The 16,679-nt window shown below is 31.8% G+C and overlaps 2 protein-coding genes and 1 pseudogene across 2 annotated transcripts; 2 read left to right on the forward strand and 1 right to left on the reverse strand.

Moving 5' to 3' along the window:
- Positions 1–1,364: 1,364 nt before the first annotated feature.
- Positions 1,365–2,059, reverse strand: LOC105620349 (annotated as a pseudogene).
- Positions 2,060–2,756: 697 nt separating this feature from the next.
- On the forward strand, positions 2,757–4,151 carry LOC105620234 (ataxin-7-like protein 3). The gene is made up of 2 exons (XM_012201738.1): positions 2,757–2,973; positions 3,337–4,151. Exons 1-2 carry the CDS (start codon positions 2,757–2,759, stop codon positions 4,149–4,151), a joined length of 1,032 nt encoding a protein of 343 aa, XP_012057128.1.
- A 1,214-nt stretch (positions 4,152–5,365) lies between these two features.
- LOC105620350 (serine protease easter-like) lies at positions 5,366–15,202 on the forward strand. The gene is made up of 8 exons (XM_012201852.1): positions 5,366–5,423; positions 5,784–6,018; positions 6,640–6,830; positions 6,932–7,030; positions 7,546–7,791; positions 13,428–13,841; positions 14,041–14,746; positions 15,100–15,202. The coding sequence occupies exons 1-8, from the start codon at positions 5,366–5,368 to the stop codon at positions 15,200–15,202; spliced, it is 2,052 nt and encodes a 683-aa protein (XP_012057242.1).
- The last annotated feature ends 1,477 nt before the right edge of the window (positions 15,203–16,679 follow it).

Consider the following 16,679-nt stretch of genomic DNA (forward strand, 5'->3'; position numbering starts at 1 on the left):
TGCTTTCGATTGAAATCCGTGCAGACGAATACGTGAAAAGGAAGAGCAAGCGAGTGCGTTTGCCCCTGAAGGAACAGGCCCTTTCATCAGTCCCGATGCTATGTAAAATGGCCTACGTCAAGGGGCGCGTCATCATCCTCCATACGTCCACTGTTTTCCGTGTCCTCTTTTTCAAGCAATCTTGTCTACGTCACGTCGTCGCTGAAGACGAGGAACAATCCTCCTTGGTGACGATCAATTAGAGATGGAGACCAATTTGTCAGAGCAAGAAACTCCAAACCATCCGAACGGACAAGCGTGGTGGTATAATATTCCCACCACGGCAACAATAATTTGTTGTCTCTAGCCTACTCGTTTGCTATTGGGTCATTTGGGTCTCGTAATGTCTTGTATACGCGACTTCGGCATCAGTGGTGCTCAAATCCGTTTTCCTCAAAGAGGAAATACAAACAGGACAACGAAAATCTCTGCATCTAGGAATCGTTCTTTACATGCAATAATACGACGTGTAAAATTTTGCGAACTTCCTATTTTGTGCCATTACAATTATGACGGATGTGCTTCCGATGAACTTAGATAATCTCACAGAGTGAATTCCTAAAAATTCGTTGCATTTTATAGCCTGTATAGCCTTTAAAGATTAAATGTATATTTAAAAAAAAATATATATATATTTACCTCTGGATATTTTTCTGAATTTAAAAACTTTGCAGAGTCAATAATGCTTGAAAATACTTACTCGCTTTACTCGATTTACTCGCTTTGGTTGCATTCAGCAGAACATTTACATTGCAACTGTTGGAAGTTTTCTTCGCACTGATTGAATTATATTTTTAAATCTAGAAGAATAATCCTATCTCAGCAGACAATCATAAAACGATTGCAAAATTATTGTATTCTGCTGAAGCCTTTGAATCATTCACATATTTCTCTATAGGTTTGTCCGCGTCGACTGCTCCAACATGCTCCAATATGCTCTTATCATAACTCCTATTCACTCCAATGCGCTTATTAGAGTAAGTAGGAATTATAGCAAGCATGTTGGAGCATGTTGGAGCATGCGATGCGACAAACTATATATTTATGTACATACATTAGAATATATTATATTATATTATATTATATTATTATTATATTATATTATATTATATTATATTATGTTATATTATATTATTATTATTATGTTATATTATTATTATATTATATTATATATTATATTTTATATTATATTTATGTACATACATTAAAATATAGATGCGTTTCAGAAAGAGAAAGTTGGTTAACTTGTCATGAAATCGTATCTCGTGACAAGTTGCTAGATATAGCTGCGGATTGGCTGTGGGATATGAAATCACCTGAAATTCCTAGAACTCCCAATTCGACAGCCAATCGACACGCTCGACGATCTCGAATCCTAAAGTGCAAAAATATACTAAAAATAAATATCTAAAATAATAAATAATTATTAACATATAATACCTAATATAGATATAAATATCTACACCACATTAGTATCTATATTAATCTACACGTTAAAATACAGATTTTCAATTATTTCTTAATAATTTCGAAACGAATCGCCAATTATTGCTTTCTTCCTTCTTTTTTCTCGGCACAGCTCCGGACGTTATTCGTTTCGGAGTAAAAAAACACGGCCACGTGGCTTTAAGTTCCTCCACTCTGCTCCGCTTTTTCATCGCACGATTTACGGCTTTTATAACGGGTCCAAAAAGTACAATCAATGCTGTTGAATAATGAGATAATTATCAGATATAATTATATAGAATTAATTAGATATTTGTCTGTTCCTCTATTCGCACTTTCCTAGAAGAAGCTTTTCGCAATGGGAAAGAAATCGAAAAGGTGCGTCTGCACGCACCGAGGGTGCGTCTGCGACTCGATGCGCAGCAATCGCTAATTGAGCGTTGTTTTCTTCGCGAAAGGGACCGAAGGGTTTTTCTCCAACTTCTATATATAAAGCTACGGGAAGTAGAAATCGCCGCGCGAAGGGAGCGTTCCTTCGTGTCGTCATCGCTCGCGTCTCGCGTCTTCCGACATTCCGTCATTCCGTCGACGGTAGACGGGCGACGCGACGAGGAACACGTGACGACTGGACGCGCATGTCGTCGCGCAGGTGTCGTCCGTAACCAAGAGCCAACGGAGCGGCGTCGGATATCGGCGGTGACGGCGCTCCGCACGTCTTCTTCGCGGAGAACCGGAAGAACAAAAAACATCCGGTTGCTCCGTCATCTCGTCCCGACGATACTCGCCCTGGATTGCCCTACGTCGCCAATTTGTTGCCGTTTCTCCCTTTTTAGGTTAGAATCCTGTCCGTGCTATACCGGGTGTCCCGCAAGTATCGGCAAATATTTTTACCGATGTTCCCTCGACCGACGCTCTGAGTTTCCTTATTAAATCTTTCGCGGGAAGAATTAATTTAATTTATTTATTTATTATCTATTTTATTATTGATTATTTATCACAATTATTTATTAAGCTTGGAAAAGATAAGGTTTTTTGTTGTCATATTTTTGAATTTTGTATATACATATTTAAAAAACTGAATTTTGAATGCATGATTATTTTTACAAGCTCATTAATTTACTGTTAATTTCTATGAATTTTAATATTTTTAAGTTATCTTAACGAGCCAGAAACTGGTAGAATTGATACCTTGATTAATCAGTCGCTAATTGTCCTTATATTTTTCTATATCCAGTCTAGATAGAAACAAATTGCTCAATCACAAATTCAGTATGTCTGTGACTGAGGAAAGGATCCAGGACTTGAATCGACGTTTCGTGGATTTCATGAGCAAGCCAGAAAATGTTGAAGCAGCCACAAAAGAAATTTATGAGGACTTGTTGGATGATGTTCTGATGGGTTTCGTATTCGACATACACCGTATAACCAAGACTGGCAATTCTGACGTCGAAGAAGGCATTCCCGATGATAAATCCTACGCCATTGTCGGTACATACAAATATAACAAAATTTTTAGTGAACCACCCACAAGGAGTGAAATATTTATGCAAAATATTTTCTAACATTTCAGTAAAATTTTAGAAATACTGTACAAATATTGTAAGAAAAAGAATATTTCAAAAACTCTGATTTCCTGGACATATTTAAAGATTTCTTTAAAAAATTTCTGAAATATTTCAAATCTTGCAACGAAATATTTTGCAAATATTTCTAAAATATTTTATGCTGTGTGGGCAGGGAGAATTTCAAATGGGAAGATGGAAAATTTCTAAGTCTATATATGTATATAACTTTTGTAATTTTTTTTTTCATTCTTTGTACAACTTTGTAATTTTTATTTTTTTGCATTAGATTCGCCCGGCCTAGACGTGTTCGGTCAGCACCCGATGAAGAAATCTCAGGAATGCAACTGTCCAAATTGCGAACGTGGTGTGGCAGCTTGTAGATTCGCTACTCATCTAGCAAAATGTATGGGCATGGGGAGGAACAGTTCGCGTATTGCATCGCTTCGTATCGCGAATAATTCCAAGGACCTGAACAACTACGGCGGAGTATTGAGCGACGACGATGACGACGTTGACTGGAGCCTAACCAACGATAGTGGTAACAAGCGTAAACGTCCACGCAAGGATCGCAACGGCGTGAGCAAGCGTTCCAGCAAGCAGCAAAAGCAACAGGGCGCGGCCGGCGGTAGCGGCTCGCAGAGGAATGGCGAAACCACTGTCGTCGGCAGCGAACACAACGTGCACAGCAGCAACGAAAGCTCACCATCGAATTACGAAAATATGTCACTCGTGGACAAGCGGGCGCTGCTCACGCAAATCTGCGGTGTCGTATCTGAGCATACGAAGAAGCTGTGTACCAGATCGGTACGATGTCCCCAGCATACTGACGAACAGCGCAGAGAGATACGCGCCAATCTGGAATCCAACGGTCAGGACAATCTGCATGTTGACGTGGATACGTACGAGGAGAACGATGGTCAAAATCTGCGAGACACGTTGACGAGGTGGGACCGGGAAGGTTCCAGTCATTCTAGTCCAGCCGACTCTGCCTCGACCACGTCAACCTCATCGATCAGCCGGAAACGAGAGACTAAATCCAAGGGCAAAGGGAAGGCCTCGTCGAAACGCGATCGCGGCTCTCCAATATCGCAGGGGGACTGAGGGGAGAGTTCATCTAAAACTGTTTCTCAGTCTAGAAGTGTTTCTCGGTTCAGGTTCACTTCTCGCCGACAGGGAAATATTGTACGATAATGTTCCTACAAGCTGTACATAGATTGAAGGGAGATTCTCCCTTGATGATTGCGAAGTTTGCGTAATACTTAATTCTAAATATTATCTACGGCGTCCTTTTGTAATTATTATTTTTAAGAAAATAAATAGCAGCGAATTGCAAAACGAAATGTGAGATATTTGTTACCTTTCCTAGACTTGGATATCTTATTTTATTTAGTCTTCTGAGATACTGATATCTTTTTAGCTTTCAAAAAATTGACGAAAAATGTCTTTTTGATATATTTCTTTTAAATTCTCGCGTTTTTTTTAATTCACGCATTTCTGATAAATATAGAAATGATAATTGCGAAGGATTTAACATTGCCTGTTGCCATCTAATAATCTTTTACTCTATAACAATTTTATTATATAAATCTTTTATTGCCATAAAATATATATCATCAAGACGTTGAATTGCTGTGCATTTACAAGATATTTGTTCTTTCAATTTACATAGTAACATTAGATGAATTTTCATTATTATCTCTTATCTTCGAAGTCAACTTGAGTGTTTTGTTTTGTAATTGATTTAAAAATTATTAGTATTAATAATAAGTTTGATTATAAAAAATCAAATTATGACGTACTTTTTGTAAGAAATATAACAATTCTTACTTTACATTTTTGTAAAAGAGCTAATAATCAATAAACATCCAGGAAAAATATATCGAAGTATACTCCAAAGATATATACTTCGAGCGCGCAATGGATAATCAGAATAGTTAATATTATAGGTATATATCACAGTTGCGGTGAATGGATTATAAAGATTTATCGGCTAAACCGTCATGCAATTTGCACGGTAGAGATAAGGTGGCGAACACGTAGAAGGTTAACGAATACCGAACGTAGTTCGAATGGAACACTCGACGAGGATTTTAATGCTTGTGCATAATGCAATCAATTACAGTAAGAAGAGATATTCTAAAATATCGTATTGACAAAAGGATATAAAAAATATAAAAACTACATCGATAGTAAAGTTACTGTAAAAGATTGTATGAAAATTAACAAAAAAGATGTATAACTTCTTAAAATTATATAATCATAAAATTAATTCTCACTTGATTGCTTGTTCACTTGTTTTCTAGCTTTCAGGCAGGATGCGATACTCACTACTTTGTATGCTTGTACTTTCATGCAATACAGCATTCTCCACAAGTAAGTTTTGTAATTTAGAATATCACAACTGAATACATGAGTCACAATATAAATTGAATCATACATTACATGAATAAAAGTAATTCAAATTCTTAAACTAAATTTCTTCGAACGCAATCTGTAAGAAATTCAAATATATCACTTTTAATGTTAAATCTGAATTTATAAATTATATGTATAAGAAAAAGTTATAATAATTTTCCAAAAATATTTTAAATAAGCAAAAAATCAAATCATTATTTTTAAATTGATATATGATTTATAGCAAATCTATGGCAACGAAAAGATTTTCATCAAGAAATTTTATTAAGTATAGTTCCTGTTAAAAGCGCGTAACGTTATAGTAAATTTAATTTCTAGTAAATATAACAAAACATCCTAGTTGGTCGTTATTGGAACAAAATAATTGCGGCAATTCCAACAGCGATCGCATTATTGGTGGCAAAAATGCGAGCCTCGGCGCGTATCCTTGGATCGCGAGAATAGGATATAGCAAGCCGAATACTAATGGTTTAAGCTACAGATGCGGCGGTACAATAATTAATCGACAATACCTAGTCACGGCTGCCCATTGCGTAGTGAATCTACCTGAAAAGTACGTACAGAATAAATAAATAAATAGAAAAAAATATTATTCAAAGAAAAGAAAAAAAACGAGACTTTATCATGTATTTTATCAAGCGTTCGATCGTAACGTAATTATTTTTAGTCTTTAAGGTGAGAAGAAATGAAATAAGCATTTCTTGATTAACCTATTAAGGACTGCTGGTCGATTTTTCAACTAAAAAAAATAGTCAACTTTTTATATTGCTTTGAATTTTATGACCAATGGTTGCAAAATTGCCATTAAAACGATTTTAAATTAAAACGATTTTGTGAAAAAAAGTTGTCTTAGTCCTTAATGGATGAAACTGTATTAGTTTGCAAATTATACGACAATTTCTGTGTTTATTAATCTGTTTAAAATAGAAATATCGGAGAGACGCTCCAGATTTGAGAATTTGAGAATTTTTAATCTTAATTAAGAATTTAAATGTATATTATATGTTTTTGTAATTTATATATTTCCTACAACACAAAGTTGCACAGAAGTTGCAGCAACACTGTTACAATATTGCAGCAATATTACAGAGATTTTGCAGCGATATTGCTGCAAATTCTATGCTGTATGGAATGTGACTTTGTATTGTTTAATAAATATGGAGGTATATCTAAGTTTCAAGGTCGGTGGAGTTCGTTTGGGCGAACACAACATCCTTACTAATCCCGATTGTGAGCAAGGATATTGTGCGGAGCCAGTGCAAGATTTCCTGCCCGAATCGGTAATTGTTCACGAGAATTATAACAAGCCGGAATTCAAAAATGACATAGCCATAATACGATTGAACAAACCGGTGATTTATAACGGTGAGTTTGTAAACTGATTAATTTTTATTAATCAATTTCAATTGATCAACTTTGGTTTTCCTAAATAAATCTGTTTCTCTTTCTTTATGATTTATACGCAGAACATGTAAAGCCAATTTGCATGATGAACGGTGAACTCCTCAATAAGAACTTCGTCGGCGAAACAGCGGAGATCGCCGGTTGGGGAATTTTTGATATCAGTAAGACATTTAAATTAATTTAAGCTAATAAATTAAATTTCATATTTTTTCATATTTTTTCATACTTTTCCATATATATTATAACATTCATTTAAAAATAAGAGTTTTCATTAAGGTAATTGAAAAAACTCCTGAGTGGATTAAATTAATTGTTTTCTGAAAAATATCTAACATCCACGGAAAAAAAAAACAGTTGAAAACTTTATTGATTCAACAAATTTACAGTTATAATGTACATAGACAGTCAATTTTCTATATTAAAGTAGCAAAGTTGATAGCTGAATAACATTAGCGATTTGTTTTGATTTAAACCATTAAATCTTCTACAAATATTAAATTCACGCAGTAAGTTATAAATTTGCTGTACCACTCAATTAATTTTTTTTTCTGTGTCAGTTTTTAAATTCACATTAAATCGATTGGTCTCATATTTACCTTCATATCTTTGTTTAAATCTTGAATTTATACATTTTAATAATCTACTAAAAATTTATAAATCGTCTTATTATCAATAGATGATCCGAAACCTAGCACGATTCTGCAGACTGTCAAGCTACCGATCGTCAAGATGGATGGATGTATAATGGCTTTCAGGAGATATGCAGAAGTATCAGAGGATCAGCAGATGTGCGTGGGTGGTGTTCCTGGTCACGATTCCTGTAATGGTGATAGTGGTGGACCCTTAATGCAAGTGAACAGCCTGAATGGGCCTCCTAAATACTACTTCATCGGCATCGTTTCTTTTGGCACAAAATCTTGTGGTGCTTTCAAAACACCCGCTGTCTACAGCAAGGTTGCGGCATACATTACATGGATCTTGAACACCATGCATCCGTAAAAGTATTCAGCTTTATCTGTAGAAAACAAACAATTCATAACTTGGCGGAAAATTTCGTGTTTAACTTTATTTACATACACAATCGATTTTTTTTTATCTGGAGCAATAGAAATCTGAACCTTGCAATTGTGATAAAAATGTTTGTCATTAATATTTTCAAAAATAAATAAATCTGTAATAAATATATATTAAACGCATTATTATATTAAAAATAAATTATAACTAAAAAGAACAGTTGTAAAAATAAAGAGCTTTCAAGGGAAACTCAAACAGAATCGCAGAATATTTTACAAGATAGAATAATTTATAAAATAATTTAACACAATAGAATAATTTTTATACGTTATAGAATAATTTACGGACATCTGAACACACTCACTTTACTAGATAATTACTACTGGAAGTAATTATCTAGTAAAGTCGATTTAAAAAATCAGATCTAGCAGGAAATTTTTAATCTCGTAGGATTTCCTTCACCTGTTCGCGCACAATTTATTGTTTGTGGAACTAATTAACAAGGACAAGCCGAATTAATTTAAGTCTAAGTCTAAGTCTTAATTTAAGTCTACAATTAGAATTTTGATTAGATCTAAAACATATTTCTAAATTTACTCAAACGAACTTATTAAAATCGAACATTGTGATCTTCTTGGAAATGCGACCGCAACTTCCGAAATTCATGTGCCATGAAATGCATTATACACACACACACACACACACACACACACACACACACACACACACACACACACACACACTCTCTCTCTCTCTCTCTCTCTCTCTCTCTCTCTCTCTCTCTCCTCTACAGGTGTTCAGTATTACAAAACACTCAGAGAAACCAGGGTATTTCCATTTTGCATTGTCGAATCTAGATTGCGTCAATTAAATAACATTATCGAGCTATTTTCCTCCACAAGATTCATCGAGGAATCTACATGAATCATTTTGCGGAAACACGTCAATGCGTTCGTAGTTATTCACAACTGCAACAATTAAATATAAAATAGAAACAATTTCTTCCGCGAATTTTTAGAATACATAATAGAGTATTTCCTTTTTTTACAATACTTTTTTACGATACACATCTAGAATCCCAGTAAACAATTTAAGTTATAATATAATGGTGTTGATTGTAATTTCTCATTATATTCAACAATTAACTATAATATTGTGTGTTATGTTACAACTATATTGTTGAATAGGAAATTATATGTACGTTTCATGTAACTTAGTGTTTGCTAGGATAAGTGATTTAAATCACAGAAACTAATGCAAGAACAAGGCAAATCTAGTATAGTTACTGTTTCATTCAATTTATTTATAAATTTTTATAAATTAATGCATATGATGTAAAATACTTCGAATACTTTTGCAAGTCAGTGCGTATAAGATACGATCTGTATTACGCTATTATATATGTTATAATTACATATGAGTAGATAATGCGCACATTAAGATAATCGATTCGTTAGTCAGCTATTAGTAACGTAATTTTAAGGTTACTAAGATAAAGACATGCTTATACCATTTGTTTACATTAATTTCACAATTCACAATTGTAAGACCAATTTTTCACGCTCAATTTTTTCATTGGCGAGATTGGTGATATTAAGACACTTCCTTGAATCTATAATCCTCTCTTGGATAATTTTTATGTAATACATATTTTGCGGAAAGAAAGAGGAATTTTACAATAAGACCATTACAAAGGGAAGAGCATTTATATCTTTCAGGAATTCAGGATTTTCTGTCTCTAAAAAATACATTATTTCATTATGTCAGATTTACGATAAACTGAACTGCGTAACTGCACTGAGAAAAAATATAGTTAATTTTAATAAATATTTAGTTCAATACTGCCAACTAAACATTTATTTACAGTAAGTAAATGTTTGTTCAATAAAAAAAATGATTGTTAAATCAAATTAACATTTTTTGTATCAAATAAATATATCTTTATATTTAATAAATATTTAGTTGGCAGTATTCAACTAAATATTTATTAAAATTGACTATATTTTTTTTCAGTGTGGAATAAATTGTTTATAAATATTACAAGCATATACATTATGAATTCTATTTGTTAAATTATACAAAATTATATATGCAAAATAAATCTAATTATTTATGATAAATTTATATTTAAAAATATAACGTTGATAAGAAAGCAAATAACGAAAAAAAAAGTTGCTACTAATTATCAAGAATATATTGGAATTTACAGGGAAAATCCTAATAGATCAGAGATTGCAAGGATCAATGTAAGTACTAATTAATTTGATATCAGTTATATATTATAGTTATATACTATTGAGCTATATATTAGATCAAATAATATATTATAGCTCAACGTATATTTATATATTTAATAATAAAAAAATTTATATATTTAATAATTAACAGAATCTATTACAGAATTAATAGAATAGAATTTCATAGTAACCGAAAATTATTCAAAATATAGTTACAGAAAAAAATTATGCTCCTTTAATTCCTTTTATTTTTATTTCTTTCAAAAAAACGTCTGTGGTTTTAACTACAGATTATAAAAATAGGAAATTTTCCCGACCAATCCGCTTCTGCTAATTAGCTTGGCAAAGCTTGTTGACAGCGATGGTGGGGACAGTTGTTGACCCTGGCTCTGGTCATTCTATCACGGATATTATCGTCAGTTGCTGTTCTGATCTGCGACAAAGCAGCCATAAAACAGAAGGAGTTGCCGGAATCGAACGAGTCTTCATTGTTAAAGTGTGTTGATCATCTTTTAGTGTTCTTTTAGTGTTCGGTCAATAATAACGAAATAGAATAATTCGCCGATAATGTCGACATCTATTTTCCTAATGTCTCTTAAGTTCTTAATGTTGCTGATCATTAGCATCAATGCACGTAAGTTGATTATTCAAACTTTGAAAGACATAACATTAATGTTAGTTCAGGAACATGTTGAAAGCTAATTTGTTCTAACTTATTATGCTTTTCGTTCATGTATTATGCTTTTCCGCATTCTAGAAAATATTAAAGAGACTTATAATATTTTTCACATTCTTTAAATTTTTGATAGACTTTATTTGAATTTATTTGTTGTTTCTTATACTTGTACTTAGGATTACAAGATTACAAGATTAGGATTACAAGATTACAAGACTACAAAGAATAACTAGAATTTAATTACTATTAATTTACTATAAGATTGCCCCCCCCCCCCTCCCCTCTGCTCCAACAAGCAGCGTAATATAAAGGAAACGATTCAGAGGAACAGCTCAATATCAGGCTGCTCCTCAGCCTGAGAAAGTGGATTGCAAGGTTTATGAAACCTTGACAAAAACGAATCTTTATATGGAGAAAATCCGCGAAACGCATAATCTTTATATAGAAAGCACCCGTGGAAGCTTTAAGAATATCACTAAAAGATTATTATAATGATTCGACTGAGAACAAATTAATTTATGTACTAATAAATAACATTAGAAAAAAAATAAAAATAACAGATAGTTTAACAGATAGTTTGCAAGTAGCATTAAACTTTTTTGACAATTCATTAAGAATTTTTTGTTTTTAAAGATTTAAAATTAAAATAATTCAAAATTAAAATAATTTTTTACAAGTTTTAATTATTATATCCTAATTTCTCTAATTTTTAAAATAAATTCAGTAGTGTTTAATTACATTTTTCTCAAATATAATTTTTCTAGTTTCTTTTTTATAATACTTGGCGTACAAAAAAAGGCAAAATACTATTTGTATCAAAAATTATGCTTGTAATGTATACAACATCAACAACTGTAGATCAAATGTGCATCTGAAATTTTTAATTGTTCATATCTCAAATTTAATTTTATTACTGGAAGTAATCTTAATCATCACGGGATACAATTATCACGCGATCCACGACATTATTAATTATCATGACATTATTAATTATATATGACATGCTTCCGTAAAAATAAAATTAAGTGTCGGTTTTCGATAACATCTTTGGAATTGTATATGCATTACGTCACCGAATTAATAGTTAACGTCGAGGATCAGGAAAAAATATATGCATAATCAATGCGATTGAATCAGCTTTGTTTGATTTTGCGCGTTGCAATACTTGGATGGATTTCTGAATTACAGATATCTCTCATTATCTAATACAGTAATTTATATTGTAATTTTAATGTAATTGTGTATCATTATAATAATCCATTATAATATATTTAGTTTTGTATAAATAATACTGATATCATCTGTAGTATTAAATTATGAAAGAAAGTTCTACAAAAAGATCCTTATATAATCTAGAAAAAAAAAATGACTGATCAGTTTCTGTTCAAAAAACTAGAAATGTTTGACATTCTAAATTCTAGACAAATAGCGAGAATGAAAAACGTTGTATGTATTCAGGGTTGAATAAGTTAACTTTTTTTTTAACTAAGTAAAGTTAAAGTTAATAACTTTGAAAATTTAACTTAGTTAGGCTACAAGTTAATTTATAATGAAATTAATCGAATTAAACGTTAAGTTAATAAAAAAAAGTAAATTGAAAAGTTAAAAGTTAAATTTATTTATTTTTTATTTTTTTATTTCATGATTCCAAGATTTCAGTCTTACAAATAACGAAAATGACAAATATATAATTCATTTAGAAAATACTATATATTCTATTTACATGTCATATATACTATTTGCATAGACTGTTATATATATATATATATATATACTGTTTGAATATTTTGTTCACACATACTTATTAAATTTAAATAATAAAGTCATTTTGAAATTTTTTCGGACATCTTTTTTCACTAGTTATCAAAAATGAGTTCTGCATTGAACAGTCGATAAACTCACGTGATTTGAAGATAATATTGATATTTGTGTTATATTTAATAATAATAATATATTTAATAATAAGGAATAATAGATTTCAACTTATCAGAAACTAGATGCATCAAACACGGTTTCAGATTAAAATCTGGGAATCGATTGTATAATTTGAAATAAAATGATAATTATAAAAGTGAGCAAAATTCTCACTAGAATATTTATAATTTCATTGGTCAACATCTATTAAATTTGCTTATTTTTGCAATTTCACCTCATATTAAGCTATCGCTATTGTCGCGTATTATGTCTGAGACTTAATTTCAAAAAAATTAAATAAAAATTAATAGTTACAGATAAAATATAATATAACTAAATAAAATTAAAAAGTTAAGAGTCTAAATTGTAACTAAGCTAAGTCAAAATTAATTAATTTTTTAACTTTTTAACTTAACTTTTATCTTTTTAACTTAGCACTACCCAACCATGTATTATTAAACGTATGTATTATTAAACGTTGCGATTATTATCTTTCAACTCAAAAAAGTTTCGACATAAATCACTAAATAAAAGATATTTTTCACGATATTTTTCATAAAAGAAAATTAACTTAAAATTAATTTATTGAATATAAAATAAATATATTTTGTATTCATATATAATTATATCATTGTTAGTAATTCTAATAAAGCTAATATTATGTTTCTTATTTTTATTAATATTCTTTTATCCTGACGTCTTATTCTTATTTTTCAGAATATCGAAGCCCGAGAGATCAGTGTACGGTAGACAGCCAGGTGGGAACATGCATAAACGCACGTGATTGTACATTAGTGTCCAACATTCTGCAGCAATCACGAGAGCAAGCCATCGACTACCTGAGACGCAATCATTGCGGTTTCGAAGGCTCAAATCCTTTGGTGTGCTGTGTTAACAGCGCGAGCATCAGCACCCGTCCAAGCGGCGTCGAGACGAATCCTGGGAGTACATCGGATCCGAGTTGGAACTCGGAATCATCCCCTTCACCTATCGAAAATTTCCAGATAGACCTGGCAAATAACCCATTGCTGTCGAACAATTGCGGTCGCGACCTGTCGCAGAGGATTGTAGGTGGCGAACGTACTGACTTGGACGAGTTTCCTTGGATGGCGCTGGTCGAATATCAAAAACGTGAGTAAAAATAAATTAATTATTAATTAATTATAGATATATAAAGTCTTGAATAAGTTATTTTTACATATGAATGAGTTAATCTTATAATATATGATATAATTCAATGTAAATTATATTGTTAAAAGTATTTTAATACAGTAGTATTTTACATACAATACATATTTTTATACAGTATCTTTCCAATTTGATATTACAGCAAATGGTAGAACGACAGCATGCGGCGGTGTTTTAATAAGTAAACGTTATGTCCTTACTGCCGCTCATTGTGTCAAGGGCAAGGACTTACCAGCCAACTGGCGCCTGTCCAGCGTTCGCCTGGGCGAATACAACACCGACACCGAGAGGGATTGCGTGCCGGATGGTGAGAATAGTGAGATATGTGCCGATGATCCAATAACCGTAGGTGTAGAAGAACAAATCGCTCATGAAAATTACCGGCCCACTTCGCGGGATCAACGTTATGATATTGCATTACTACGTCTCAGTCATGATGTGCCATTCACAAGGTACATTCAGCCCATCTGTCTGCCGTCCAATTCGTCGCTCGGCGGCAAACTCTTCGTGGCCGGTTGGGGCAAGACGGAAACCAGCTCGGCTTCGAATATTAAGTTGAAGTTGGCCTTGCCTTTGGCGGAGAAGAGCCTATGCGATCAAACCTACGTCAGCGCTGGAGTTCGGCTGGGACTAGGACAGATCTGTGCAGGTGGTCAGAGAGGCAAAGACTCGTGTCGGGGTGATTCAGGTGGTCCCCTGATGGCTCTCGAAAGGATCGCCGATGGTACCGGCAAATGGACTGCTGTAGGCGTTGTATCTTTTGGACCATCGCCTTGCGGCATGCAGGGATGGCCTGGCGTATACACGAAAGTGTCAGACTTCGTTCCCTGGATTCTTAACAATATGAGGCGATAAATTAGACATTACATTATTTACGAAGAAAGATATCTTTTGACTATTGCTTGGAAATGATTTTTTAAAAAAGAAATTGATGAACAAAATGCAAAAAAAATTTTTATTGTGATAAATAAATTATATATATATTAATAAGATAAAATATGAGATTGTCATTATAAAATAACAATTTTTTTTCTTTCTCTCCCTTTGTTTTCCATATATATAAAAGGCTCATAACATGCTCAATAATATAAATATATTAAGTGACAATTACTCATTCGTTTTACCCGTATTTATTGTATTGACATATTTAATAGCAATAATACTTACAAATATTTGTAGCAAGTTTTATTCAAACACGAAGCAATAAATCTAAAATAAAATTCACAATATTGACAACAAATGATAAAGAAGTCAATATTCATAAAGGAGTTATATTGCTTTTAAGAACGACAATATATGCGTAAAAAAATATTTTTTAAGTTTGTAATAACACTTATAATAAAGACCAATTAAAATTCTTTATTAATTGTATTAAATTAATAATTACCTTTTTCTTTTTTTTTAGCGTACTTTTATTCTCCTCTTTCCCTTTTATTGTCCTAACATCGATGAATAATTTGTTTGCCTTTGAATTATAATGGTTTTCACAATAGTGATATTTTTTTTTACATTATTTTCCTTAATATTATTTTTGTATTTTTATAAAGATCACTCTTATCATCATAATGTGAATCCTTGATGCGTATCGCATAAAATTTATATTTCTAGGAAACGTCATTTAATCATCAATAAATTACAACATTATTTGTAATCTACTTATTTGCACTTTATCTAATTAATATAAAAAACTAAATCGATTTCCTAGTAATTCCATCTTCTTCTTTTGAAGAAAAAGTAATGAAAAATCGCGAATTGTCGAATCGCAAAACTATGTGATTAATAATTACGTAATTCAATATTCATATTTTTATTTTCTGGAGTTAATAAAACGGGTAGAGTTATTATGGAATATGACCTATTGGCTGACATATAACGTAATAACAGTTTATCCTACGCAACTTTGAAAAGCACAACCAAGGATTATTCTAGAAAATAAAATTCATTAATTAAAATACATCATTAATTACTTGGGATACTGTTAATAAATCATAAATATTAAAAATTTCTCTCGCAAAGCTCGAGAAGAAAATTTTTTGTTTGTCGATTAAAATATTATTTTAAGGTGAAACGACAAACAGAAAATTTTCTCCTCGAGCTTTGTGAGAGAATAATACTTGAGAATTACAGATTGATTTGTGGTTGATTAATTGCTGCTAATTATGTGTCATTAATTCGTTGACGTACTAATCTTCCAGAGAGAAATGCTTTTTCAATATTACTAGCGAAGGAATCTTCGTTTTGTTGCGGTCACAGATTACGACATATGTTTAAAAATTTTGTTGAATTAAATAACAAATAAGTAAAGAAATTTAATATGTAGCAAGCAACATCTTTAGTTTGGAGAAACTAATATTTCGTCGTAATTTTCTTTATCTGTCAGGCTTTGACTAATAATTACATATTTTAACAGAAGAACATACATCTCTGCAAGAGTTCGATCACGTAGTATTATCTTGGGAAACTCCCGGTGATTATAAAAATCGATTTATTCTTTATCAATCTTTTCTGGTAAAATTCGTTGTAATTATCGTCTTCCAAACAAAATTAACCTTTAGTATGTTCCAATATCCAATTAGCTTTTTCTCTCTCTTTCTCCTTTATTTTAGTCTTTCATTTCTTATATCTTTTCTTCAAGTATGGCTTTCAGGAAAGATTTTAGTCAATTTGCCTTTTAATTTGATATATAAATGACATTAATTTCTGTCCTAAAAGAAAAATGATGATTGTGTCGTTTATATTTTCATTTTAATGATTAAACTTATACTCTCTTCCGTGAAATTA

Source organism: Atta cephalotes, assembly GCF_000143395.1.
Source record: "Atta cephalotes unplaced genomic scaffold scaffold00025, whole genome shotgun sequence".
Classification (NCBI taxonomy): Eukaryota; Metazoa; Arthropoda; class Insecta; order Hymenoptera; family Formicidae; genus Atta; species Atta cephalotes.

Excerpts from the sequence above, each read along its gene's own strand:
- LOC105620234 (XM_012201738.1), top strand. The coding sequence starts at position 2,757 with ATGTCTGTGACTGAGGAAAGGATCCAGGACTTGAATCGACGTTTCGTG. Across the intron at positions 2,974-3,336 it reads TAAATCCTACGCCATTGTCG|ATTCGCCCGGCCTAGACGTG; the intron begins GTACATACAAAT and ends TTTTTGCATTAG.
- LOC105620350 (XM_012201852.1), top strand. The coding sequence starts at position 5,366 with ATGCGATACTCACTACTTTGTATGCTTGTACTTTCATGCAATACAGCA. Across the intron at positions 5,424-5,783 it reads CAATACAGCATTCTCCACAA|TAAATATAACAAAACATCCT; the intron begins GTAAGTTTTGTA and ends TTTAATTTCTAG. Across the intron at positions 13,842-14,040 it reads GCTGGTCGAATATCAAAAAC|CAAATGGTAGAACGACAGCA; the intron begins GTGAGTAAAAAT and ends TTGATATTACAG.